General features: G+C 42.1%; 2 protein-coding genes and 1 long non-coding RNA gene across 3 annotated transcripts; all 3 read right to left on the bottom strand.

Annotated features, from left to right (window-relative positions):
• Positions 1 to 3,994: 3,994 nt before the first annotated feature.
• Positions 3,995 to 8,410, bottom strand: LOC123364106 (myelin P2 protein). Its single transcript, XM_045005922.1, has 4 exons — positions 8,277 to 8,410; positions 5,838 to 6,010; positions 5,487 to 5,588; positions 3,995 to 4,234 (listed from the first exon to the last, which is right to left on the bottom strand). The coding sequence occupies exons 1-4, from the start codon at positions 8,347 to 8,349 to the stop codon at positions 4,184 to 4,186; spliced, it is 399 nt and encodes a 132-aa protein (XP_044861857.1). The 5' UTR covers positions 8,350 to 8,410; the 3' UTR covers positions 3,995 to 4,183.
• Positions 8,411 to 13,374: 4,964 nt separating this feature from the next.
• Positions 13,375 to 19,519, bottom strand: LOC123364107. The gene is made up of 3 exons (XR_006576998.1): positions 19,408 to 19,519; positions 14,552 to 14,663; positions 13,375 to 13,496 (listed from the first exon to the last, which is right to left on the bottom strand). It is a non-coding gene; the product is annotated as an uncharacterized LOC123364107 (long non-coding RNA).
• A 1,578-nt stretch (positions 19,520 to 21,097) lies between these two features.
• On the bottom strand, positions 21,098 to 24,294 carry LOC123362548 (fatty acid-binding protein, adipocyte-like). The gene is made up of 4 exons (XM_045002917.1): positions 24,138 to 24,294; positions 22,575 to 22,747; positions 22,255 to 22,356; positions 21,098 to 21,327 (listed from the first exon to the last, which is right to left on the bottom strand). The coding sequence occupies exons 1-4, from the start codon at positions 24,208 to 24,210 to the stop codon at positions 21,277 to 21,279; spliced, it is 399 nt and encodes a 132-aa protein (XP_044858852.1). The 5' UTR covers positions 24,211 to 24,294; the 3' UTR covers positions 21,098 to 21,276.
• Positions 24,295 to 26,852: the final 2,558 nt, after the last annotated feature.

The following is a 26,852-nucleotide window of genomic DNA, read 5'->3' as shown; positions in this document are numbered from 1 at the left end:
ATCCATAAAGAATTAATGGCAGACAGTGATCACAAGGTATGTGTTTCTGAGTGGATGGCAAATGTCCAGGGACCACTAGAGTTTATGAGTTGATAGGGAAGCTTTAAGACTATAACTTTAAAAAATTTAGATGATTCAGGACCATCAGGCTGTGCACACTAGGCCTGATGGTATGTCCATTGAAGTCCATGGAAAGTCTTCCAGTGACCTTTGAATTGGGCCCAGTAATAGCCTATATAACCACATAATATTGTTACCTTTGTCCTCCTTTCCCTTTTGTCCTGTTTTATATTACTCTCATTTGTTGCATCTTGGCTTTATTTAGAATGTAATGGAACATTTGAGTCACCTTCCTGGAGAAGGATGTGTATGGAAAGAGCCCAGAGAATTTTCATTTCCGATCTGTATGGTCAGCATGATGTCAATGTTTCTGCTGACTAACTTTGAACTGTTCACAAGAGCTGATCTTGCTTATTTAAGCACTAGGTGAAGTGTTAAGTGACTAGGTTAGTATTAAGAGGCATGCACTTCGGTTGCTGTCATTAACTGTAGGAGATAGTTAAATGGAAACTCTGCAACCTTGGCTGCTTTCATGTTCATCATGTTCCAAACAGTAAAATCATCATAGGTCTAGTTTAATACAGCAGAGATTAGAGATGGGGCTTAACTGAAACCACCTGGAACTATGGAAAAGTTTGAATCTAGAGCTGGGTCAGGATTTGACTTTAGTAGTTTAGGCTCCTCTGTAATTTTATATATTTATAGCATTATTACTATTTACTTCTTGTATTTCAGTAGTACCTAGCCATGCATAAACAGGGGAATCTCAAGTAAGAGTAGAGAGGTTATTTTACTTCTGCATTTGGCACTGGCGCAACTGCTTCTGGAATACTGTATCCAGTTCTGGTGCCTACAATTCAAGAAGGAAGTTGATAAATTGGAAAAGGTTCCAAGAAGAGACACAAGAATGATTAAAGGACTGGAAAACATGCTTTATAGTGATGGACTCAAGGAACTCAATTTATTCATCTTAACAAAAAGACGGTTAAAGGGTGACTTGGTTACTGTCCATAAGTACCTACATGGGGAACATATATTTTATAATGGGCTCTTCAATGTAGCAGAGAAAGATATAACATGATCCATTACTGGAAGCTGAACCTTGACAATTCAGACTGGAAATCAGGTGTAAATTTTTAACAGTTAACCTTTAGAACAGTTTACCACGGGTCATGGTGGATTCTCCATAACTGGCAATTTTTAAATCAAGATTGGGCATTTTTTCTAAAAGATATTCTCTAGAAATTATTTTGAGGAAATTCTATAGCCTTATACAGGAGGTAAGATTAGGTGATCACAATGGCCCCTTCTGGCCTTTGAATCTATTAAAGATGTAATTTCCAGCTCAGGTAGACATATCCTTGCTAGCTCTGATTGAGCTAGTGCACTAAAAACAGAAGCGTAGCCTTGGTGGTGCGAGTGGTGGGACATGCTAGCCACTCCAAGTACAATCTCATCTGAGACAGTAGGTATGGAGTTGGGTGGCCAACCCTTCCCGCTGCTTATACTGCCTGGCTACACTGCTACTGTTAGCACACTAGCTTGATCAGAGCTAGCCCAGGTATGTCTACCCAAGCTAGAAATTGAACCTACAGCTCCAGTGTAAACATATCCTCAGTGTACATGTATATGACAGCCACACTTCTTTTTTAACTACAATTCATATCTTTACAGTCAACTCCAGAAATTGGCTGTAGTACGTATGTTTCCCCTACCCCTAAAACTGGCTGAACCATTAAAACAAGCCTCACTTAATGTTTTCCCCCTCAACAGTTTCAGAGTACTGACCACTTCAATGATATCGATATTAGCAATGTCGATCTATGGTCCCACATACTGATTGCTTTAACACATTGTCCTCTTAGAAATGTGGAAAGTCTTGGTATTAAATATTTATAACTGCATTCTCCTGTGTATTAAAATCAGTGGTATCTCTTCTATATTGAGTGTGTCCTAATGCCACATGGCAGACTGAAGATTCCCGATCTGGACAGAAAACATGGTGTAGTAAGAAGGTGGCTACATGGAAATGTTTAGTGCTCTCCATGAACACAGGCCTTATGTTAAGCACAATCTGCCTCCCTTCTGCCCCTGCATTGGACCCTGCTCTAGTGCAAGGATGAGTCTATCTCTATATCTGCTTCAGGTCATAAGTGTTCATACTTCACTTTCACAAATGTTAAGGCTGGAACTTGTTCACACTGAAGACAAAGACAAAATTCCCATTGACTCATCTAACGGAATCAGGATAGGAGCCCTATAATTATACATAACTCTTAGAGAGCAATTTTTGTCCATATACCTCACAGCATTTTACAAAGGAGGAAAATATCATTATCCCCACTTTACAGATGGGGAAATCAAGACCAAGACTTGAAATGATATAGTCAAGGTCATACAGCTGGCCAGCATAAGATTCACGCTGGTACTACGCTGTGTATCAAGCCAAAGTAAACACTTATTTCTATCACATCAGTTCTAGCCAAGCAGGAAAAGGCATGGAGTCCAGTGTGAACTTCCCACATAGCTAGGCCATGGCACAGGGGCTAGTCTGATTAACGAGTCAATAGATACTGCTGGATGTGCTCAGTTTGAATGACCTGGCATCACAAAGTGGAAGAACTAAAGGAGAGAAGTATTGACCAGCCAAATACGCAGCTCAATTAAATATAGTTTTGTTATGTAAGTTACAAACATGACTGCCAATGGGATTTAGACTGCTAAGTACCTAAATCCCTTTAGAAAGCCATTGCAGCACTGAGCACAGCAGTGCCTAAATAACTTTAAAAATCTGGGCCCTGGTGACATTCTACCCCTGGTTATACTGGTATAAACCTCCAATGAAACTTCATAGGGTGTAAACTGATTGTAGAGTGTGACCACCCAGTTCAGGATATTGCATTTTCTTTGTACATCTCACATTCTAGTCAATGTGAGCTCTATGTGCATATTTAAGAACAGGTTTTGATGCTGCCTTCCTGCTCTGCTTTCATTTAAGCTAGTTCCTGCAAGAGAAGCACAATACGCTTAACTCTAAGTCAAGTCAGATAAGTGAAAAGGAAGAGTTGGTGTTCAAATGATCTTCAAAATATATGTGCAGTTAAAGTCTGAAAGTCTTCTCTTCTAGGGCTCGATCCTTCAAGGTGCAAAGCAGAATGTGCATTTAAGCACATACTTAACATTATTCATGTGAGTAATTTCATTGAAGTCACAGGGATCACTTGTGCCTAATGTTAAGCACATGCTTAAGTCCTTTGTTGGATCTGAGCCCGAATGCTCACCACCTTCAAAGGTCGAGTGCATGTTGATCTAGGATTTCAAGAATGGATTCAAGACAGCACATTTCATTTCACAGTGAAAGAACCATTTGACATTAGAGAATCTATTCCTTTCCAGGTAGAAATACTGAATGAGACACATGCTTCTTTTTCTCCAGGAAGTCTTTTTGGGAATAAGAGCCAAGATGGCAAAAACATGGCATTTAAAGGTATAAACTATGTGGGATCAGATTAGAATTTCAGAATGAAGTAATAATGTGGTAATACTGATGTACTGCAATTTCTTCTGTAAACACAGCCACTATACATTGTATGGAGAGCCTTATGAGTTTTGTAGGGTAAGGATAATATCCTTATGTGTACTGTTCAATAGTAAAACCATTTGAGAAACTGTAATATCAAAGCCACAAAATAAGGATTATTCCAGATAGGATGCTTTCAGTAAAAATGTCTTAACACCTCCAAAGAAAGATAGTGCTTTGCAGTCTGTACTGTACCATTTCAAATAGAAATAGTCTTGTTCGTCCGTACATCAAGGAAAGTAGGTTCATATCTTCTATGCAGTACATCAACCCTAAGGAAAGGCATGCAATTCCCAATAAAGGAAATCAAAACAATTCTACAACACAGACAAAAGCTACATTTCACATGTCGGGAAGCTTTTATTTAATCACCACCATACTTTGGATTAGTTACACTACATCTTTGAAATATCATTTGATAATTTAGTTGTTTTCCTGATAAAGGAAATAAGAAAAAAAGGTGCATAATAGGTAGGGCTTTGCTTGTTGAACTAAGCTGGGTTTCCAGAGCCAGTTACAGTCCAGTGTAGAGATGGAATTTCCTCACACTCTCTCATAGATTCGAGTGCAGACAACACCTTTCATATCACATTCCTAAGATAAAAAAAGAAGGGTTAATTGAAACTTCTGAATGACAGTGCATAAGCATCTAATCCAAAGGCCAATGAAATCAATATAAATATTTCCTGTATGTTGTTATTTCACTAATTTATATAGATCCCCAAACAGCAACATTATTTTTTATCCTCCAAGTGGGAAAGGATTCTATTTCAACAGCATAAACTTTCAAAAGAGTGCTTAAAGAAAACCAGACTTCATAAAATTAGACATGATGTAATAGCTAGTCACAGATTTCAAATTTCTTTCAAGAACACATGTTGCCTTCAGGAGTATTATTGCAATGACACCAACATCCGCTCTGGTAAGCTTAATATAGAAGATCACATGACTGCTTTCATTTTAAAAAGAAGTCCCCACTTCCTTGTAGAGAGTTCAAAGTGTAACTCGATTGCAAACGTGAACTGCCAATCGATAAATGAACTTTTCCTTGCAAGAACAGTGATGAACCACCTACAATTCATAAGTTGTAAATAAACTAAGGGACTTCCTAAGACTGGGGGAGGGGAAGATGGTATATAGCACTTTCTACCCCTTCCAGTTCCATCGTGCCCTTCTTATTAAAGGATTGGAAAACATGCCTTCTAGTGAGACTCAAGGAGCTCTATTTAGTTTATCAAAGAAAAGGTTACGGGTGCTTTGATCAGAGTCTATAAGTACCTACATGGGGAACAGAAATTCAATAATAGCGGCTACAGACAAAGGTATAACAAGATCCAATGGCTGAAAGTTGAAACTAGATAAATTCAGAGTAGGAATAAGGCACACATTTTTAACAGCGTGGGGGCAATTAACTACTGGAACAACTTACCCAAAGGTTGTTGTGGATTCATCACCACTGGCAGATTTTTAAATCAAGACTAGATGTTTTTTCTAAAAGATCTGCTCTAGTTCTGTCACAGCTGTTGGACTTGAAGCAAAAATTAATTCAGGGAAGTCCTCTGGCCTATGTTATGCAGGAGGTCAGAATAGATGTTCACAATGGTCCCCTCGAGCTCTAACATCTACAAATCTATGAATCAGTCTTACCTGTAACTTCACCTTAATGTAGAGGGGGTTTTGTGTGTGGAATATAATGTTTACTTCATTCCCACTTGCTTCCTAAAGTTATTTCTCCCCTGTACCCTCTCACTATTTCTATCATGAAATAATGTAATGAAACCAAAGAGAAGGTGAAAATTGACATTATAATTAAATTTAAACTATTAAACTGTGTCTAGTCACTTACCACCACCATTTTCCCATCCAGCAATTTTCTCCTTATTGTGGTCTCTTTGCCATTCCACTTCTGCACTTGAACCAATGACCCTTTTTCTAAGGTTACGACACTCTGCAAAGACCCAAAGAATTTGTCAAAATGTGACTATTTTCTCAGAGCCTTGCATATTAAAGAGACAATTCACTTAACATTGAGCAAATTCCACATTCTCGACACATAGCCCACTCAGCAATGTTGGTTTCAGCACAACATTTGCTCCTTTTATGGTGCTTTGCAGATTTATGCTTTTAAAGATTAAAAAATCCTCCCATTTGTCATCCAGCAGATCAGAAACCCTCGGAAGGAAATCATTATACTCACCTTGGTTTTCCTGTCATCTGCTGTGGTTTCGTCAAACACTTGGCCCAATTTGAAGGAGATCTCTGTGTTTTTGAAGGTGCTTTCAGTTCTGATGGTTATCACATCCCCTTTCATTCTGATGATCACATTGGGCTTGGCCAGGCCACCTAGTTTCCTGGTGGCTAAGCCCACTCCTGAAAATCAGACATAAAAATACCTTCTATGAAGGAAGAAATTCCTTATCACTTTACAGAGCATCAGAGCAATTTCCTTTTAAACAGATACCACAGTTTCTCTGTTTGGAATGTGACACTAATTCCTCAGATTCAGAGGCTGTATTTCATAGGCTGAGGCATTCCCAAATCCAGTGTATGTACAGTACATTTCTGTTTATCTGAATGGGCTGGGGGACTTCTGAAAGTTTTGGATAGCCGGGCACTGAGATAAACAGAAGTGCTATTTTGAGCTGCAGTTTGACTGATAGAGAAATATGGGGAATGAAGGGTGTAATGCTGATGTTTGCTTAATACTTTGTACTTTATAAAAAAGAGTAAAAAAACAACTTTACTCAGTGTTATTAGAATCATTGTGGACATAACGTAATTCTGATTCATTCAAATTAAACATAATTTAATTTGTCTTTCCAAGCTGCTGTTGCTGCTGAAACTGGATTTGGTCTCAGTAACTGCAGGTAACCCCTCAGAACCACTGCAAAAATACAAAGTCATTGATTAGCACTAAGGCTATGTCTACACTACTGCCATAAGTCAACCTACACTACACTACAGCTACATGAATAACACAGTTGGAGTGGATGTACCTTAGGTCAAGTTACCGCGGGGTCTACACTGCAGGGGGTCGACAGGAGAAATTCTCTCATCGACTCACCTCACTCATCAGGGTTAGAGTACAGGGATCGACTGGAGCGTGATCTGCTGTCGATTTGGTGGGTCTTCATTAGACCCGCTAAATGGACCACTGGTGGATCAATCTCAGAGCGCCGATCCCAGCTGCAGTATCGAGGCTCTCAGAGGCCAATTTAGAAGTTATTATCAGGTGACTAATTCACATAGGGCTACTTGGGGACACACTTTGGATTCAGAAAACTAGGATTTTCAGATAAATCAAATTCAGATAACTGGAATTATACTGTATGTCTAGTTAGAAACCAGAATATACTGACTACACATGAAGTATGTATTTTTAGGTAGGCAGGAACACCGGCAGCACCTATGTAGAGAATACAGCTAGTGGCAAACATGGAAATTTTTTCTCAAAAATATGTTTGAAACATTTGCCCCTTGCTTTTTACTAGTCAAAGCATTTCAAATTTCAATTTTTTTCAGCCAGCTACAGTAGAGAATCAAAGTATCTAGAATCTAGTGCATTTCTGTTTGTACTTCACAACATAAAATATACAAGAGACTAAGTGGGGTACTCTTAGTTAGTATTCTCTGCTACAGAAGGGTAGTTACAACACTTAAGTATCTCTGGAACATCTAAATATCAGTGAAACATAAACATGTCAAATAGAGAAAAATTCAAATACAAAAGTGAATGGGAGCAAAAAGTTACAAATACAACTGCCATCTACAAGGCTCCTTTTACAAGGTTTGCTATTAGAGCAGTACTCTGAGATTTCTGTTCCTCCTTTTGCCTCTGACTTGCTGTATCTCAGTTTTTTAAATGTAAAAGGCTGATAATAATAGTTACCATCTTTGTAAATTCTATGATGTGCTAAATTCTATGAAAGGTACCAGGTATAGTGAGATCAAAGTATTTGTAAAGTACAGCATTATTCACTGAAAATATTCAATTCTGAAATATTTTCTTAAGGCCTGGTATTGTCACAAAAATCTCCCTAGCAGAATTTATACCCAACATTGATTGTAGTTAGTCAATTGGAATTATTCTGCTACTCTCTTTAACCTTTAAAGTAAAGGGAATTAAAGTCTCAGCAACAGTAATGCTGAGACTGACCGCCAGTGCAATCATTACAAAATGATGAAGCCAGTATTAAACTAAAAAAAACAATGCCTAATTTGTTTCATTCCCAGCATTTCTCAGTTACAGATGGATTCATTCATGGATTTAGACCCCAGGGAGCTCAGTGTCAGGAGACAGCAGCACCATCACAAGTTGACAGAATACAGTAAGTGATTGTAAGTTCTAAGTTTAATAGTATATGCAAGAGGGACAAAAAATATGTTTTTTTCCATTTCTCATTGAATGGGAGTAAGAAATGCAGATTAGTTAGTTAGTAAATTTATTATAACAAACCAGAGATTCTCCTTTTCATTTTAAGATGCTGAAATTGGAAAAAAGAAAAGAAAAGAAAAGAACTATAACACAGATATAACCAGAGTGAAGAGTTCCCAGGCCCGGAAAGAAGACATTTTCCAGGAGCAAATAGAAGAAGAGACATTTCCAAGCAAAGCTTATAAAAATAGCATTTCTCACCCAATTCTTTCATATAATCATCAAATTTTTCACTGGAGACAAGTTTCCAGGTTCCCACAAACCGGTTACACATTATATTGGCTTTGTGAGGCAGTATCCCTCAGGAGAAAGGCAATGATAGCAGCAGCTCTCAGTGGGTGGCAAAAGGACTGTGTGAGCTGTGCATGCCTCAATAGCTTCTTTATAAAGATGCCCTGAACTTGTAATTCTCAAGACTGACCAACCAGGAGAAACAACGTCAGGGGCAAGACAATGCACACCTTGTCCAAAGCCACTTGTGTTAGTACCAAGACTCAGGGTTGCGCCTGCCACTGCTTCCTCCACTGAATAAAGCAGAATAATCAGGAGGGCGTGGGGGCCAGCACATGAGGTTACTGTTGCAGTGCCAGGAGAACACTTCAGTGATGCTGCTATAAGGTCTGAGACAATCATGATGCCAAGCACGGCACCACCCCACTGTGAACATTAATGCTGCCTTCCTCCCAACACCAGCACATCTTCCACTGCCACCATCATCACTGCTATTGTCACCCTGGTGCCAGTGAATTAAGCTAAAGCCACATGGTGGGTCATCTCACAAGGATCTGAATGTGGGGGAGGCTTGGAATTACTTTGTCAAAGTTGCAGAAGCTAGCTGAAGCGTGCATGCCAAGTCAGGGGAAAAAAATCATAGGGAAGGGTTGCAGACCAAGCTGGATGAACAAGCATCTCAAATAGGGTAGAAAGTAGAAAGCCTGCAAGAAATGGAAGATGAGATGGATCAGCAGGGAAAGCTACCTCTTGCACGTCAGTAAGCATAGGGAAAAAGTGAGAACTGCCAAAAGCCAGTGAGAATTGGATCTTGCAAAGGAAATTAAAACCAATAGTAAAAGGTTCTTTAGACATATAAATAAAAAGAAAACAAGGAAAGAGAAATGGGATAGCTAAACAGTGAGGATGGGGTGAAGATTAAAGATAATCTAGGTACAGCCCAACACCTAAACAAATACTTTGCCTCAGTTTTTAATGAGGGTAATGAGGCACTGGGGGCAGTGGCAGGGCAGCTAATGGGAACAGGTATATAGAAGTAGAAATTACCACCTCTGAAATGGAAGCCAAACTCAAATGAATGGGACCAAATCAGAGGACCTGAATAATCTCCATCCAATAGAACATAAAGGAACTGGCATGTGACATTGCAAGCCCAATAGCAAGGATTTTTAATGACTCAAACTCAGAGGTCATACTCTCTGACTGGAGAACTGCAAATATAGTACCTATATTTAAGAAAGGAGAAAAAACAGTGATCTGTGAAACTACAGGCCCATTAGTTTGACCTCAGTTGTATGCAAGGTGTTAAAATAGATTTTAAAAGTGAGGATAGTTAAGGACATAGGGATAATTGGGATACAATTCAACATGGTTTGCCAAAAGATAGATTGTGCCAGACCAACCTGATCTCTTTCTTTGAGAAGATTACTGATTTTCTAAATAAAGGAAATGTAGTCAATCTAATCTACCTGGATTTCAGTAAAGCATTTATACAGTTCCACATGGGAAATTGGAAAAGATGGGGATTAATACTAGAATCAAAAGTTGAGTAAAGAACTGGTTAAAGGGGAGAGTACATGGGTCATGCTCAAAAATTGAACTGTCAAGCTGCAGGGAAGTTACTAGTGTTGTTCCTCGAGAATTGTTCTCGGGACCAATCTTATTTAACATTTTTATTAATGACCTTGGCACAAAAAGTGGGGGTGTGCTAATAAAATTTGTGGATGACACAAAGTTGGGAGGTATTGCCAGTCCGGAGGAGAACTGAAATATCACACACGACCTTGAAAACTGGAATAGAAATGGCATGAAATTTAATAGTGCAAAATCATGCACTTAGGGGCTAACAAGGTTTTTTGATATAAGAGGGGATCCTATAAGTTGGAAATGACAGAGGTGGAGAAAGACCTGGGAGTACTGGTTGATCACAGGAAGACTATGAGCCGCCAATGTGATGCAGCCATGGAAAAGGCTAGTGCAATCCTAGCATGCATCCAGTGAGATATTTCCAGCAGAGATAAGAAAGTGTTATTACCATTATGCAAGGCACAGGTGAGCCCTCATGTGGCATACTGTATACAATTCTGGCCTCCCATGTTTAAAAAAAGATTAATTCAAATGAGAACAGGTACACAGAAGGGCTACTTAGATGATCAGAGGAATGGAGAATCTACCTTACAAGAGGAGACTTAAGGAGCTTGACTTGTTTACCCTAACAAGGAGATATGACTTCTGTCTATAAACACCAGAGAGGGAAAGAAATTTTTTAAGTTAAGGACAATGTTTGGTACAAGAACAAATGGATATAAACTGGCCATCAATAAGTTTAGGCTTGAAATTAGATGAAGGTTTTTAACCATCAGAGGAGTGAAGTTCTGGAACAGCCTTCAGGGGACCAGTGGAGACAAAAAAGCCTAACTGGTTTTAAGACTGAGCTTGATAAATTTATGGAGGGGAATGTATGAGGAGATTGCCTACAATGGCATATGGCCCATCTGTGACTGCTAATAGTAAATATCTCCACTGGGCACTAGGATGGGGAGGGCTCTGAGTTACCATGGAAAATTCTTTCCCAGCTATCTGGTCTCACCCATATGCACAGAGTCTAACTGATCACCATATTTCTGGTTGGGAAACAATCTTCCCCCAGGTAAGATTGGTGGAGACCCTGGGTTTTTGGGGAGGGTTTTTGGGTTTTTTTGCCTTCCTCTGCAGTGTGGGGCATGGGTCACTCGCTGGTTTGAACTAAAGTAAATGGTGGCTTCTCTGTAACTTGAAGCCTATAAATAAAGATTTGGGGACTTCAGTAACTCAACCAGAGATTATGGATTTATTACAGAAGTGGGTGGGTGAGGTTTTGTGGCCTGCAATGTGAAGGAGGTTAGATTAGATGATCATGATGGTCCCCTCTGGCCACGAGTCTATGAGACAGAGAAGAGCTGGAGGCAGAACACTCTGTACTTAAGTACTGAACCACCTTTCTCTCATGAATCACCTTCAAAATGACATGTGTATTTGATCTTTTAAACATGTATCTCTTTATTCTGCTCTGTCTTTTACCCTTCCACTTGGAGCTCTCATCATAAACTGTGAAATGCTTTCAGTAGCACCAATTTCAGTAGCACCAAACAAAAGCACCAAATGCTTTCAGTAGCACCAATTTCAGTAGCACCAAACAAAAGCACATGAAAAAGCTTGAGTAGGAAAAAAAAATGTGGCCCAAGGGTTGTCAAATGCTTGGACTAGGGTTTTGATTGGTGTATGTGTGTTTGAGGGTGAAGGGGGCATAGACAGAGAGAAAGAGAGCATAAGCTAGGTAGACAAATATAGCAGAAGTACTGGTAATGAGGTCCTGACAAAAAGCTAAGAGAAGAAGCTTTTGGGGCACAGAATGCTGTTTGGAAAGGCAGGTTTGAAATAGTGAGCAAAGTAGCTGTCTCCTGCTGTTTGATTCCTACTGAGTGCAGGAAACAGGACATTATGTCTAATCTTTGTAAACAAACAAGATTGCATCAAAGAAAATAATTGGCTCTGTCATCCATTTATCTTCCTTTTGGAAACAACCTATAAGGCCCTGAACTTTGACCAGAAGCTTGGGTCAAAAGAAGTAACAGCATCTACATCACTTGTATTTTACCCCTTATCTTCTGTCATAGGGTCCCATGTAGGCTCTCCCACTTTTGGGCCTGCACCCTGTGTTTTGGCTGGTATTATAAAGAGTCTTCCACACCCTTTTATTGGATCACCCCAGTGTCTTTATTTACAGTGCTTGTGCAGTTCCCAGATCCCCCAATAGTTAGCACCCCATAGACCCTCCCTAGGGTCTCCTGGCCCTTGAGACTTCCTTGTTAGCAAGGGGACACGGATACGGATACCACTACCCTCCTATCTTCTCCCAGGCTAGCCCCCTCACTGAGGTGTGCCCAGGGCTTTTATAGCCCTCTTCTGCTCCAGCCCAGCTGTCACTACTTAGCTCAGTATGTTCCTTTGAGCCAGCCCTTGTTAGGGCTTGCAGCTGGGCTCCCTGCTGAGTACCTGCATCTCTACACCTGGCCTCCTGGTCAGAGAGCAGGCTGCAGCCAGCATTTTGGCAGGGCTTTAAAGGGGGTTTTACCCCTACCCTGCCACACCTTCCCAAATGCTCCTTAGTTGGGAGGGAACTATGCTACCTAGAAAACATGAAATTCTTCTTCCTGAAATAGATGAATTCTGATCATATGATTTTTTTGCATGATTATAATGTGCTTGTACTTCTGTACTATATTAAGCACACTGGGTTCTCAGGCTTACACTGTAAGGATATGCAGAATATTGGGAATATAGATGGTGGGGTTGTGTATCAGGTTATCATATGGAAAGAAGAAACAGTATTTATATCCCCTCAAACTTGAGTTTGGGGCTATCCAATATTGAGATGCCAAATGTGGGATCCAGGAGCAATGAAATGGGGATCATATCTGAGTGTGGAACTGATATGAAGAATGGTAGATAACATGTTGTGGTCTCTGGGCCATCCCATGAGGGCAGGGGGAGGATTGGGCCTTACATTATTAAATGCAACTGTATATGTAAATAATCTACTTTTATTCCATCAGGTATCTCATAATATTGACAAAAGTAAGCTAGTCAAGTTAAGCTTCCATTACTACCAGTAGAGCTGGTTGGGAATGTTTTGATAAAAGTTTTTTGTTGCAAAATGCTGACTAGTCAAACCTGAAACTTTTCCATGAGAGGACCAGTTAGGATTGCCACCTTTCTAATCACTGGGGATGCAGGAGACATGGGAGAACCAGGTTCAGGTCCCTGCACTACCTGATTCGAGACAAGGATTTGAAACCAGGTCTTTTACAGCCCAGGTGAGTGCCCTAGCCACTAGGCTATTAGCTATTCTGAGGTAGAGCTCTCCTGTTGAAGCTGTTTTACTTTGTATAAATAATTAAATATTCATTATGGGCAAAAGAGAGACAGTATATTCTCTTTTCTTAAGAGGAAAGCAGAGTGACCGGGGGTGTGGTGGGGAGGGGTTGCACCTCTGATAGCTGTGGACATTTTCAAAAAGTCTTGGTTTTATCCTGCTGTGAAACTGGAATTTTTTTGAACTCCCAAAACTTCATGCAGGACAGGAAACCCATTTTCTGCCCTGCTCAATGGCACAGTTCTGTTCCCGGGGCTGCAGTGACTGAGGAATATCTGAAATACAGGAAAAGGAAAAGTGCCAAAAGCAGAACATTTTAAAAAAAAGTATAAAGATGCCAACATGAGAGTAAATCCACAAAATGAAGACTGATGTTAATCTTAGCAGCTGTTGTCCATATGACACGTTTTCCAAAGCACAGATCAATTTATCACATGTTTCAAAGAATAAACAAAGGCAGCCCCCTTACCCAAGAGGCTAGGACACTTTTTCTAAATCAGATTCTTCTGTTGTTTCACAAGGCTTCCTCATGTGAATTATACAAGGATCCTACTATGGTTAGTCAACTGGAATTCTTCAGTTTTTCCATTTAATGTTCTCATCCAAAGGGCAGCACTTTTACAAGGCAACTAGTTGTTGCTGTCATTGGGAGTTGAAAGTGATCAGCAACTTGTAGGATCAGGCCCTAAGACATGTTAGGAAAGAGGATTAAGGCTTGTCTAGCTGGAGTATTAGTCTGCACTAGAGGAGTGTGAATTCAAGTGTGCACTAGCATATACTGGCCCATGTGGAACCTGCAGGTGCACAAAATGTCCCCTAGTGTAGCCCCGTTTCAAACAGTATTAAGTTAATATGCACTAGAGAATGTTTATTGCACACCAGAAGGGTCCACACAGGCCAGTTAGTGCATCACATATTATTGTGCACTAGAATTTACACCCTCTAGCATGGACTAATGCATTGTGCAGGCTGTTAGTCAGAATACAGCAGCTATACTGCAGTACCAGTAACGTTAAGAACGAAAATGACAGTGCATTAATTATACAGACAAAAAGCCATTCTTAAGCTACTCAAACAGTGTCGATGTTGCTACCATCCATCCTTGTGCCCCTACGCAGAAACAGCAGCTCATTCAAAGGATTTATAACCAAGAAAGAAGAATAGCAAGAAATACCAGCACCATCACAAGTGGAAATAGCATATCTTGAAGCCCAAACCATTTCTCCTAAGCAAATTAAAAAGAGACAAGGATTCTGAGCTCAGGTGAGTGGGGGAAAGATGGTGCTACATTTCCCTTTGTCAGATTAAGATCAGAATAAAATTCATTTACCTCAGTGAATTAGTAGCAGTAAACAATAGACCGCACAGGAGCCATGAATGAACAGTCCAGGAATAAAGTCTAGATGCAGATTCTCCTTTTCAAAGAGGATGTAATTAGAAAACTGAAAGAAAGCAAATGCAGTTACAAATTTTACAAAAGAAAGAAAGAAGATCTGGACAAATATCATCCAGTTAATTTAACTTCATTTCCTCATGGAATAATGGAGAAAATAGTAAAAACAAAAAATCTTGGGTGAAACTCAAATCCCCACTGAAGTTTTGCTGTTTCAGTGGTGCCAGGATTGCACCCTAGAGAATAACAGTGCCATAAACAGCCAGAAGCATGCCTTTATTTGAAAAAAAAGTATTGCCAAGCAAACTTGGATATTTTAAACAGAATAACAAAAATAGTGTGTGGAAAGAGATAAAATGGAGGCAATATTTTAGTCAACCATTTAGGCTTGATTCATATTTCACACCATTTTTGCACTGGTGTGAACTCTACTGACATGAATGGAATTACTTTAGATTTAAGTGAGATCAGAATGAGGCCCAATTTCTACATCAGTGCCTAATATTTTAAGTGACTAATATTTTTGGAAGCCTTGATTTTTCAGTATCCAAAATAAAGGGGCTTTATTTTCAGAAAGTGCTGAGCATCTACATCTGAAACTCAGGCCCCTTTAAATCACTCAGGCAGGACACCCAAAATCACTACGTTTTGAAAACTTAGGCCAAAATGCCTAAATATTCACCATCAATTGTGTATGGGGAGTAGGGTGACCAGACAGCAAATGTGAAAAATCCGGACGGGGTGGGGGATAATAGGAGCCTATATAAGAAAAAGACCCAAAAATCGAGACTGTCCCTATAAAATCGGGACATCCGGTCACACTAATGGGGAGGAGCTGAATTAGGGAATTTCAGCAGAAAACTAACCCTGGTCTTCCTACTTTTGTCCCTCAATGACTTTTGCATGATATTTAAAGTCTGAGCCGGTATCTTGTCTGACTCAAAGAAATGGGTTTAGCCATACCACAGGAAACTAGGAAGTCAGAAAAATCTAGTGGGAGATCATCAGCAGTGACAGAGATGCAATGACAATCTAAACCAAGAGCACATTAAAAAATACTGAGATTTCCTTTGAACTGGGCCAATAGTTTGAAGAAACTACTGCAGGGGTCTCAAACATGCGGCCCGCGGGCCGCGAGCTCTTCCCTGCGGCCCGCGGAGCTCCCCAGGGGAGCTCCGCAGGGGCCCCCAAGAGAAAAGCGGAGGCTCCCGCCTCCGCCCCTCTCCTGGAGCCTCGGCGCATAGAGCGCCGAGTCTCCGTCCGAGCGCCTGAGCCCCGCCCCGATCCGAGCCGCGTGGGGAGGGGGCGGGGGCGGGGCCGGGAGCTCTGGGCTGAGCGCTGCGCTCGGCGTGGAGCTCCCAGCCCCGCCCCCTCACCACGCGGCTCTGAGCGGGACCGCCGGAGACGCGCTCGGGTAAGGGGGGGGGGAAAGCGGGACCCACCGGGGCCGGGCCGGGCCGGGCCGGGGGAAGGGAAGCGGGACCCGCCGGGGCCGGGCTGGAGGTGGGGGGGAAGGGAAGCGCTCAGGGCTGGGGCAGAGGATTAGGGTGCGGGGGGATGAGGGGTTCATGATGTGGGGGCGCTCAGGGCTGGGGCAGAGGATTAGGGTGTGTGGGGATGAGGGCTCTGGCTGGGGCTGAGGATTAGGGTGCAGGGTCCTAGTGCCTGCCCTCCGCCAGTACTGGCAAGGCAGGCTTCCCTTACCCTGAGCCTCTCCAACCCCAAACCCTCAGCCCCAGCCAGAGCCCTCATTCCCCCCGCACCCGAATCCACAGCCCCAGCCCTGAGCACCCCCACATCATGAACCCCTCATCCCCCTGCACCCTAATCCTCAGCCCCAGCCAGAGCCCTCTTCCCCCCGCACCCTAATCCTCTGCCCCAGCCCTGAGCGCCCCCACATCATGAACCCCTCATCCCCCCGCACCCTAATCCTCTGCCCCAGCCCTGAGCGCCCCCACATCATGAACCCCTCATCCCCCCGCACCCTAATCCTCTGCCCCAGCCCTGAGCGCCCCCACATCATGAACCCCTCATCCACAGCCCTCACCCCACACTCCAAACCTCTTCCCTAGCCCTGAGCCCCCTCGCATCATGAACCCCTCATCCACAGCCCTCACCCCACAGCCCAACCCTCTTCCCTAGCCCTGAGCCCCCTCGCATCATGAACCCCTCATCCACAGCCCTCACCCCACAGCCCAACCCTCTTCCCTAGCCCTGAGCCCCCTCGCATCATGAACCCCTCATCCACAGCCCTCACCCCACAGCCCAACCCTCTTCCCTAGCCCTGAGCCCCCTCCTGCATCATGTACCCCTCGCCCTCAGCCCCACAGCCCTCACCCCTGCACTCCCTCCTATCCCCAAACTCCGTCCCAAAGCCTGCACCCCCACCCCCTGCCGCAGCCTGGAGCCTGCATCGAGCACAGAGCCTGCATCCAGACCCCCTCCCCCACCCAAACTCCCTCCCAGAGCCTTAGGCAGTAAATCTAAGTGCGTGTTTTGTCCTTTGAGTGAGGTGCATTACTGAGTGTATATATTTATTAAAACTGCGTGCGCTTAGGGGAGGAGGTGGAGAAGAGACAGGGCAGGGGCGGGGCCTCATGGAAGGGGTGGATTGGGGGTGGGGCCAGGGGCAGCAAGGGGGCGTGTCAGTGATGCGGCCCTCGGGCCAATGCACTAGTCCTCATGCGGCCCTCGGGGTCATTTGAGTTTGAGACCCCTGAACTACTGCATGTGACATTAAAATCAAGGTAGAAAATAGTTTCTGGATATTGGTGTAAATGGGTGGCTTTTTCTCAATGTCACTTATTAAGAAATCTGCAAATGATTAATGAGGCAAATGAAATAGTTGGAGAAAATGTCCTACCGGAACTCAAAGGTGCCTCATGTACTAGGTACATAGACCATGGGACTTGTTGAGAATTAGGTGAGCTGCTTCATTTTTAAACTGAAGGACTTTGGTGGTAAATACTCATTATTTCCAACCTTGTGTCTCTTCAGAATGTTGTAACCTTAGAGAATGGCTCACTCGTTCAAGTGCAGAAGTGGAATGGAGAAGAGACTACAGGAAGCTGGCAGATAGGAAAAAATGTGAGGGTGATTTAATTTCCCACCACCAATTTATTGAGGCACAGATCCCCAAAGGTATGTAGGTGCTTAGCTCTCATGGAAATCAATGGGAGTTAGGCACCTAAATACCTTTGAGGATCTGGACCTGAGATACAGAGAATATTGGATCTCTTTCATGTGAAATTCATGTTGTATGTAGTTAGACTTTTAGATGTAGTTTATGACAAAAAAAAAGGGATGGGGTGGGGAAGGAACTCTGGAAAAGAAGGAAAAAGTAGATGCTGGAAGGTTGACAAAGAAATGGAGATGCCATAATGAACTGACAGCACTAGAAGCCAATATGCTGCTATATTATGATTTATTTGCCCTAAATTGAAAAGCAATTTGAGAAGGCTGAAGACGAGTTAGTTTAGAGCTTTGGATCTCCGCATCCCCAAAACATGATGATGATTGTGTTCAGGATCTCTGTTCTGGTCATTCTCTAATTGACTTCCTTACTAACTTTCTGCCATTGTGTGCCCTCATAGAGAAGTCAATTAGAGACTCATCATAACAGAGTTGATACAAGATCCCACACCTGATACAAGAAAAGAGGCTTTGCTTCTTAATTATAAAGACTATTTACCAATCACAAATTTTACTGTGACATTTAGTACATTATACTCATTCCTCTTTCATCTCCTTGGGATATGCAATGTTCCCTCCAGCAGGGTTTGAGTATATAAGACAATGCCATCTTTCTGTACACCAGATAAACTCCAGCTAAGTTAAGAAAGTTCCATGCAGCTCTTTCTTCAAGAAAAAGACTGTTGTACACAGGCATATTTTAAAGCAGCATCACTACTATGAATTGTTGAATTAAAACATCCAAACACACTATAGTGCCAATGTATTGAAGTTTATAATAAATGGAGTTTTAAGTGCCCTGTTTGTGTTGATAATCTAGGCCTAAGTGCATGCAAAAGAGCTTAGTACCCATTTTGGCATCAAAATAAGCAGCTTGATTTTCAAAAGGAGCTTAGTACATTGGATACTGAGCTGATTGGAAAATGGAGTCCTTATGTAGGGGCTAAGGGAAGTTGAGCTCTTGACAATATGGCCCCACCTGTGGACCCTGGGATTTTTAGCACACCTGATCCCATTGAGACCTATCCCACATCTTGACTAAAGTATCTGCCTGCCATTCTGAGGGCACTGTGTTATATTGAATTCACCATCCCTTTTTATACTTGTACACTGCTTGCCTGTATCAGTGCTCCTGCCCTGGAATGTTTTCTATTTCTAAAGGTATTCTTCCTGTTTTAAGGTTTTTTGCTCCTCACCCAGTGAGGGAGGTGATTTTCTCAGTCTAAAGAACTTCCATTTCACATAGTATGGAAAACAAAGATCCAATATTAAATTGGAGGAAGAAAGTCTTCTTGTATCAGATGATCCTCCTATCTGTGGAGGAGTCACTCCAGTCCTGTATCACCTTTCCCCTATAGAAAATTGTAACTATTTACCTGTTTCAGGCATATTGAAAATGAGTTCTGTCAGAAGAGCTTTGAGAAGAATAACCAGATGCACAAAGGTGGTGTCACCATTGCTGTAACCCCATGAATCAGCTGTTTTTCATTTCTTAAGGACAAGTGCTTCTGCCATCTGAACTGCAGTATTATCCTGAACAATGCTGCTATCAGTGTGTGGTTATGATTTAACCATTTTAAGTAATTAGAAATTTAAAACACCTGTTTTGATGTTACACAAGTGCAGATTTCTTCTCCTGAAGGAGTTGCTTCACAGTAAGCTACCAGTGCTTTGGGCCTCCTCTCCCCACTACTGCTTGAAACTGTTCCATCAACATGCTCACCTCCCCAGCAAGTCTATCTGCATCATTTCCTGATTTTTACCTTCCACCAAAGCAGATCACACCCAAGGGAGTTTGGAGGGGGAGATGGAAAGGCACACACATGATAGAATACAGCTGAGAACATTTATTCAGAAACTGTCAGTGGATGCCATGAATAATGTAGAGGAGAGTGAAAGTCATTCAGGGCTTGAGTGTGTGGCAGGAACATAACAGGAAGAGTTGTAGCCTCCTAGCAGCAAACACTAGTAAAGTGACCTAAAAATTAGTATTTTTTGGTAAGTGATCCAGAAATGGAACAAGTTCATTTAAATCATGATTGAATGAGTGCTGCTTGGATTGGGCCAGATTTTGCTCTCTCTACTCATGTATCTTTGTCTGCAGACAGCCCTGTAGAGGTAAGCGGTCTGCACCTGAGTAAGGTATGACTTAGTGAGAGTAAGGTAGTAGAACTAGACCCATTATGAATTCAGCAGATTTCACACAGCTATTATACAAAGCTATCAGATTATTTCCCCTCTCTCATGTATGCAAGCAAGTCACCAGTGGATGTTTGCCACCCCCCACTCCCTGTGATAAATCCATTAGCTGTAAGTATTGGTCAGTATACCAGCCCATAAGCTAGCAGACAGGGGTGAAAGTAACTTAAGCCACTTACTGGTACTCTAGAGTCCTTAGGAGAGATGGCCTTTAAATACTCAGGTACTTTAAATCAGGATTTAAAGGGCCCAGGGCTGTGGTAGCAGCAGCTGGGAGCCCCAGGGCCCTTTAAATCACCATCAGAGGGGGCCCTGGCCTCTGGTGGAGCTTTAAAGAGCCTGGGGCTCTGCTGCAGTAGCAGCAGCTCCAGATCCTTTAAACAGCTGCTAGAGCCCTGCTGCTGCTACCCAGGGCTCTGGGGACAATTTAAGGGTCCAGCACAGTAGCTTTGTCAGACACCCTGGGCCCTTTATATTGCCACCTGAGCCCTGCCTCTTCCCCAGGCCTCCAGCTGCTGCTAGGAGCCCCATGCCCTTTAAATTGCTGCCAGGGGAAGCTGATCTGCTCTGGTACAGCACACGGGCTCTTGCTGGTATGCCATATCAGGGTGTACCAGCTTACTTTGACCTCTGCTAGCAGATCAAGAAAACCACCTATCAGGGCAAGTTAAAGCCTCTACAATGATTTGTGTAGTGCCTTTTTTGACCAGGAAAAAAAGTAAACCTCATAAAAGACTGTTAAAGTGAGACTTAGAGGATCATGATAGGGATTGAACTAGATAAAGTCCTGCTTATTTAACAAGCCAGAGGTGCACATGATCTTCACTTGTTTTGGATCTAGAGGATAATTATGTTATAGGACCAGGGGCTAGAGTAAATTAGGCCTTGAGAGTGGACATAGGAAGCCCTATTTAAAGATAGGTGCTTGACAAAGTGGTGAATGTCTTGATTGTTTGATCTTTGTTAATGTTATGTCTACCTACTCTTGCCATAGTAATGAAGGGAGTCAGAAGTTAGTGCACACCCTGGTCCCAGTTTAAGACCCACCACCCATTAGCTAGTGCTATGTTGTACAAATTCCAACACCATTTCTAGACAGTTGAACATTTTATTGAATAACCATGAGTTCAGATTGGCTATAACACTGCTTTGGCATAAAGTCTGTAAACAGTCTGGTTCTGTCCCAAAGCAGACTTGTGAAGCTTCAGCTCAGTTCCAGGAGTGATTCTCCACAACTTAGATCCCCAGTCCATTGTGGAGATAGGGTTTCTTCATGCAGTCTCATAGACTCTCGTGCAGGTAACATTGTTCATGGTACATTCCTAGAAGGACAGATTATTGAACAAATGCATGTTAGGCAGCATGTCAAGCACTCATTCCCCCCCCCCCCCAGCAAGCTTTAGATAAACACTTCCATGCCTCCCTTCAAGAAAGTTAAAAGGGAGGCATGGAACAACTCAGGCTGAGAGCTTCATGCTTTTATTCAGAACTCCCTGTACCCAAGGGGCACATAGGCCTCTCAATCACTGTTTGATCTCAGCTGGAGGCCAATCTGACAGGAGTATTTTTTAATATCCAAGACAGCTTGGGGAGGGAGCAGAGGCACCATTTACTTATGTAGCCTAGAAGCTTCTCATATGTTCTCTGCAACATTCTGGGTTTAGAGTTGCTACAAAAATTCTCTTCCAGCACCCAGGAAACAAGAGCAGGAAGAAATATGGCAAAGAGTCACACTGTCAATTCAGCAGTGACAGATCATGTCATTGTGGTATGTTGACTGACAAGCAATGATGCAAGCTTGCCAGTCAATGTGTTAGTCTATCATGCTGTGATAGTGGCTCTGTGGGGAGTATTTAGATAGAGCCATTCCAGCTTTTACAATATTTACTACAACTGGTCAAGACATGGGTTTTCATGAAAGTTTTGGCCCTTTTAATGAGAATTTGAGTTTTGGACTTGCACCCACTCATTATTACACAGCTTTATATGCACATTTTCTCTTCACTTCAGTTTGGGATAGGCAGAGGGAAGAGTAGAAAGAATACACATGCCTTGAAGACTTCTCCAGATCTTCCATCTTTAACACTCCTGAATTTTAATGTGAAAGTCTCTCACTAGTTTGAAAGTTACATCCTCACCCCCATTCTATCAGAATTCACATCCTACATTTTTCCCATCCCATCACCTCATTAGAAGCCAATATAGAACACATGTTGCATTCAGTGATTAAATACCAGGCATTAACTCACCACTACCAGCTTCCCATCCACCAATTTTCTTATTAATGTGGTCTCTTTTCCATCCCATTTCTGCACCTGAATCAGTGAGCCATTGTCTAGTGTTATGATGCTCTGCAGAGACAAGGAAACAAAGTGTTGCTATTTAGTCTGTCTTGCAGACTAAAGGAGATTTGTACTCAAGTCCAACATTAACTGAACCCAGCTGACTGGGTGCCTGTGGTTCTGCAGAACACTTGTGGCACTTTTTTCATGTTAGACATACTAAGTTCAAGGGCAATTTTGAAATCCCTCCCCTCCCACAACCCCAGCTGTGTTTAAGGAAGACTCACCTTAACTTTCCTGTCATCTGCTGTGGTCTCCTCAAACTCCTGACCCAGCTTGAAAGAGATCTCTGTATTTTTGAAGGTACTCTCTGTTCTGATGGTTATCACATCTCCATTGGTGCTTATGATTACATTGGGCTTGGCCACACCAGCCATTTTCCTAGTAGCAAAGCCCACACCTGTAGATCAGACAGGAGACTATATTATATAGTCTATTCACTTCCAGAACACCCTCTTACCTAGTAGTGTTGCTTTCAACTAAGGGAAGGCAAGGGATCAGGGATTTAAAATGTTTATGACTTGTTACCACAAGAATCTGCCCTTGCTCTTCATATGGTTTAGTAATCCTGCATTTCAAGGCTGCCTGAAGCTTCTGATAAAGGTATTCCAAGCCCAGTCCAGGGAATATGAAGTCAGGATTTTTTTGTACAGACACTATTCTGAAGTGCAATGCAAATTAAATCCTTTTACTGAATTAAACTCCAAGGGCATATGCAGCTGAATGTTTAAGAACCCAGAGAATCCTGGTGAGTCAATTTCACCAAGTTAAGCAACCTTTTACCTCTAGAGTATAAAGATTTTTAGAGTAATTTAGATTTCCACCCCCCACCCTTGCTTTCCCCAAACCACTCCCCAAAAAACTGTTTGCTACAGAACTAGTAGCAGTTGAAAAGTGACACTAAAAAGGAAAATTTTAAGGAAGAAGCTGGCAACACTAGTGCTCTCTATAAGATTTAGGAGAATTTTCCAGGGTGCTCAAGTCTCATTAAGAAAAATAGGACTTGGAAGTCTGTTTGAGACTTTTGCTTCTAGTCTCTAAATGAGACTTGTTAGATTATGGTACTAACTCAGAATAAGCTAGTCAGAGTCACCAGTCTATGGGAGAAATAAGACCCTTTAAAACCAACTTAAAACTAGGAGTTTAAGAGAAGCATAAGACCCAGTCAAGACTTCTCCAGGTATCTAGTCAGGAGTCCATGCAATTCCTTAATTTAAGAGCACACTAGCCAGCTAGCAGCAACTACTTCCAGTCCCTGGGGTACCTAACAAATTCCAATTCCAGTGAACCACAAATTTTAGTACTCCAACATCAACATAAGATTGTACTTCAATGAAACAGTTACCTAGACAAAAATCCAGATTAGACAGGTGTTTAATTACAGACATTATTATAGTCTCAGCATTCTACTGCTGTGTGTTTCCAAGGCACAAAGGCACCGAGCAGGTCAATAGATTTTTCTGCCCTAGACAATAGTACTACTGAATTATTTCTACTAGAAATTAATTATGCATTCAATTAACAGGATACCACTCCCTCCAGTCCAATTCCTTCTACAGTAAGAAGCCTCACCACACTAAACCAAGCAACTAGCTTCCCCAAGAACTCTGCAGTTTAAGATTGTCTGGCTAAGACTGTTTATCAGCCAGGATAAAAAAAGCCCTTAGCAAATAGTACAGGAAAGTTCCCAAAGCCAGGAAGAAGAAATCTGGATTAAAATGCAAATTCAGTAATCTTTCCCTGTACAGACACAGATATAAGCAGAGGTAACTCCACATAGCAGTCCTTACCCAGTTCTCTCATATAGTCCTCAAAGTTTTCACTGGAAATGAGTTTCCAGGTGCCCACAAATAGATCACACATTATGTAAATCTTGTTAAGCAGGCTTCTGCAGGAATCAGGCAACAGTTCTCACTATCAGACAGGAAGATAGTATGAATTCTACAAAACCACATAGCCTCTTTAAAAAGGAGTCTTGACCATGTGACCCTCTGGGATGCCCAATGGTGAGAGAGAATATCAGGAACTCCAATTATGAGCATTTCTCCTTTTTTCCTTCTTAGTAGGTCATAGTGTTGTTATTCCTTTATCCTCATTGGCACATGGATCACTGTGTCCTCAGCACTTAATGGTCTTTAGCATTCAAAAATAGTTTCCATTAAAGAAAAATATTTTAAAAGGATTTTGTTCAGGAAGAAAAGTCTGCAGCATTAGGCCCTGATCAGTGGGACAAGTCACAGTGCTTAATAAGTGTAAGCACGTGTAAATTTTTGCAGGATTGGAGTTTGACTCAGCTTCTAATCAGCTGACATTTCTTGCATCTGCTTAGACCTTGCTATGACCCCAGGAACAGATTTTTGCCCTTTTCCTGCAAGTGACTGTGCATGAGTGGCCCTCTCTGTCCACGTGGAACCCTGTTGTTAGTTGCAGGATCTGGGTCATAGTTTATCCTAATCCCATTAGGGTTGCACATCTATTAAAATATATTGTATTGTTCCAATCCCCGGAATTCTATTGCTATTTGTTAAGTGCCGATGGTGTGCTTAGTGCAGAATGGGACAGGAAAGGAGACAATGTTCCTGCTGTTAGAAACTTGCGTCCAGATCCCCAAAGGTATTTAGGCACCTGACATTCATTGAAATCAATGGGAAATAGGTGCCTAAATATCTTTGATGATCTGGGCCTTACAGTCTAAACAGATGGACAGCAAAAACACTCGTTGAGCCATGGGAAGGTTTGATCCCTACTTCTTGTTGCATTTCTCCCCTCTTTATTAAACAAATATAGTTAGAGTAATAGATTTTAAGACCAGAAGGGAGTATTATGATCCTCTGACCTCTTGCAGAACACAAGCAACAGATTTCACACACAACACACCAGAACACACCCAGCACTCCTAGGCTTCATGTTAGAAGTGAGTTTTGAGGAGAGGGACCTCACTGAGAAGATTCTTATTAAAGCTGGACCTCTCTGAGCAAACCAGGCAGCAGATCTTTTTTCTGTCAAGGTTCGGGTAGCAGAAAGTGTGGTATGCTTGGGCAGGGAGGAGATTTCAGGTTAGTTAAACTTGGTAAATTTCTGAAGCTCTACTGGAGTATCTAAAAGGGTTCTCCAATGAAGTGTCTGCTCTCTGTTGGTTTAAGCATTGATTCTGTAAGGGGGCTCCAAGGAAATCCATGTGTCTGACTAGATGTTCCTTCCAGCTGCATTACATGCACAGGCTGCACTCTTCTCAACACGTGCCTTCCAACACATGCCGAGGGTCAATTACTGCACATCTCCCTTAGCTGGGCTTCCAGCAAGTCTTCATTACTTATAGCTTGTAAAGATTGAGCATTGTTGTGATGATCACAATCACCAACAATCTTAAATGGGCTATCTATAAAGTAACAGATTGATTTTAAGGTGGTCTTGTTAATTTTTAAAGTCATGGAAGGAGCTTAGTGATATTTGAGACTTAACACCCACACCCACCCTGCCCATGCACTCTCCCATTGAGCAGCATCTTGGCATGTATCTGGCAACACCCACTTTTAGAAGTTCCACTATTGTGATTTATATCAGGGAAAGTGTGGTCTAGTGATTGGAGCACTAGAGTGGGACCCAGAGAAGACTTGGATTCTACTCTTAGCTCTTGGCACTCACCTGCTGTGTAATCTTGGACAGGTCACTGTGCCTTTGTTTCCTCTCTGACCCTTTGCCTTGTGTATTTAGATTGTCAGCTATTTGGGGCATGGACTGTCTTGTTATGTGTTTGTACAGCACCTAGCACAATGGGGCCCTTATCTTGATTGGGCCTCTAGGCACTATGCCTAACACAAATAATAACTAATATTAGTATTAGAAGGCAACTGAGCTTTTACTATAGTGGCTAATGCACCATTTGCTCAACCCTCTTCCTAACTGCCTTTGAAGTTCCAGTGCCAAAAAGCAGCCCTTAAGGCAGTGGTGTCAGCTCCTGCCAGTGGGAACATTCTGCTGGTGCAGAGCCATTTTAGAAGTTAAAGTTGGGCATCTGAGCCCAAGCAGGGGCGCTGGAACAACTTGTATAGTAGGGGTGCTGAGAGCCATTGAACCAAACTGTAAACCCTGTATGTGATGGAAACCACTTCAAGCCAGGGGGTGCTGCTGCACCCCCAGGACCTCTAGTTCCAGCACCTATGGGCCCAAGTGCTTTATAAATAACATTATGAATGGGATAGTAGGAGTTTTTTTAAACAATTAACTTCTTGAGCCTTCACACATCCCATTAAGACTGTGCTGCTTCTGTCTTGGAATGGTGATTTTCTTTTTTTTGTTTTTTTATTTCTGGAAAAGCTATGTTTTAAATTGGGGCTAAAATTGTGATTTTTTTTATCCTTTGCTGTATTTACTAACTGTGGACTTGTGCTAAAAGAAATCAAACTGAAATTACCTATTGACTGGAGTCCATAATATCTTTCCTGATTGGTTGTCTCAGAATGTCACATGTTCAGATCAGCTTTAAAAACAGACTTTCAGGGCCT

This window comes from Mauremys mutica, chromosome 2 (assembly GCF_020497125.1).
Source record: "Mauremys mutica isolate MM-2020 ecotype Southern chromosome 2, ASM2049712v1, whole genome shotgun sequence".
Classification (NCBI taxonomy): Eukaryota; Metazoa; Chordata; order Testudines; family Geoemydidae; genus Mauremys; species Mauremys mutica.
This window is presented reverse-complemented; position numbering and strand designations above follow the sequence as displayed.

Bases quoted from the DNA above. Each gene is read 5' to 3' on its own strand.
- LOC123362548 (XM_045002917.1), bottom strand. From the start codon at position 24,210: ATGTGTGATCTATTTGTGGGCACCTGGAAACTCATTTCCAGTGAAAAC. The intron at 22,748-24,137 runs GTAAGGACTGCT...TCTGATCTACAG, and splicing joins GGACTATATGAGAGAACTGG to GTGTGGGCTTTGCTACTAGG. The intron at 22,357-22,574 runs GTGAGTCTTCCT...TTGTCTCTGCAG, and splicing joins CAGATGACAGGAAAGTTAAG to AGCATCATAACACTAGACAA.
- LOC123364106 (XM_045005922.1), bottom strand. From the start codon at position 8,349: ATGTGTAACCGGTTTGTGGGAACCTGGAAACTTGTCTCCAGTGAAAAA. The intron at 6,011-8,276 runs GTGAGAAATGCT...TCTGATTTTCAG, and splicing joins TGATTATATGAAAGAATTGG to GAGTGGGCTTAGCCACCAGG. The intron at 5,589-5,837 runs GTGAGTATAATG...GGGTCTTTGCAG, and splicing joins CAGATGACAGGAAAACCAAG to AGTGTCGTAACCTTAGAAAA.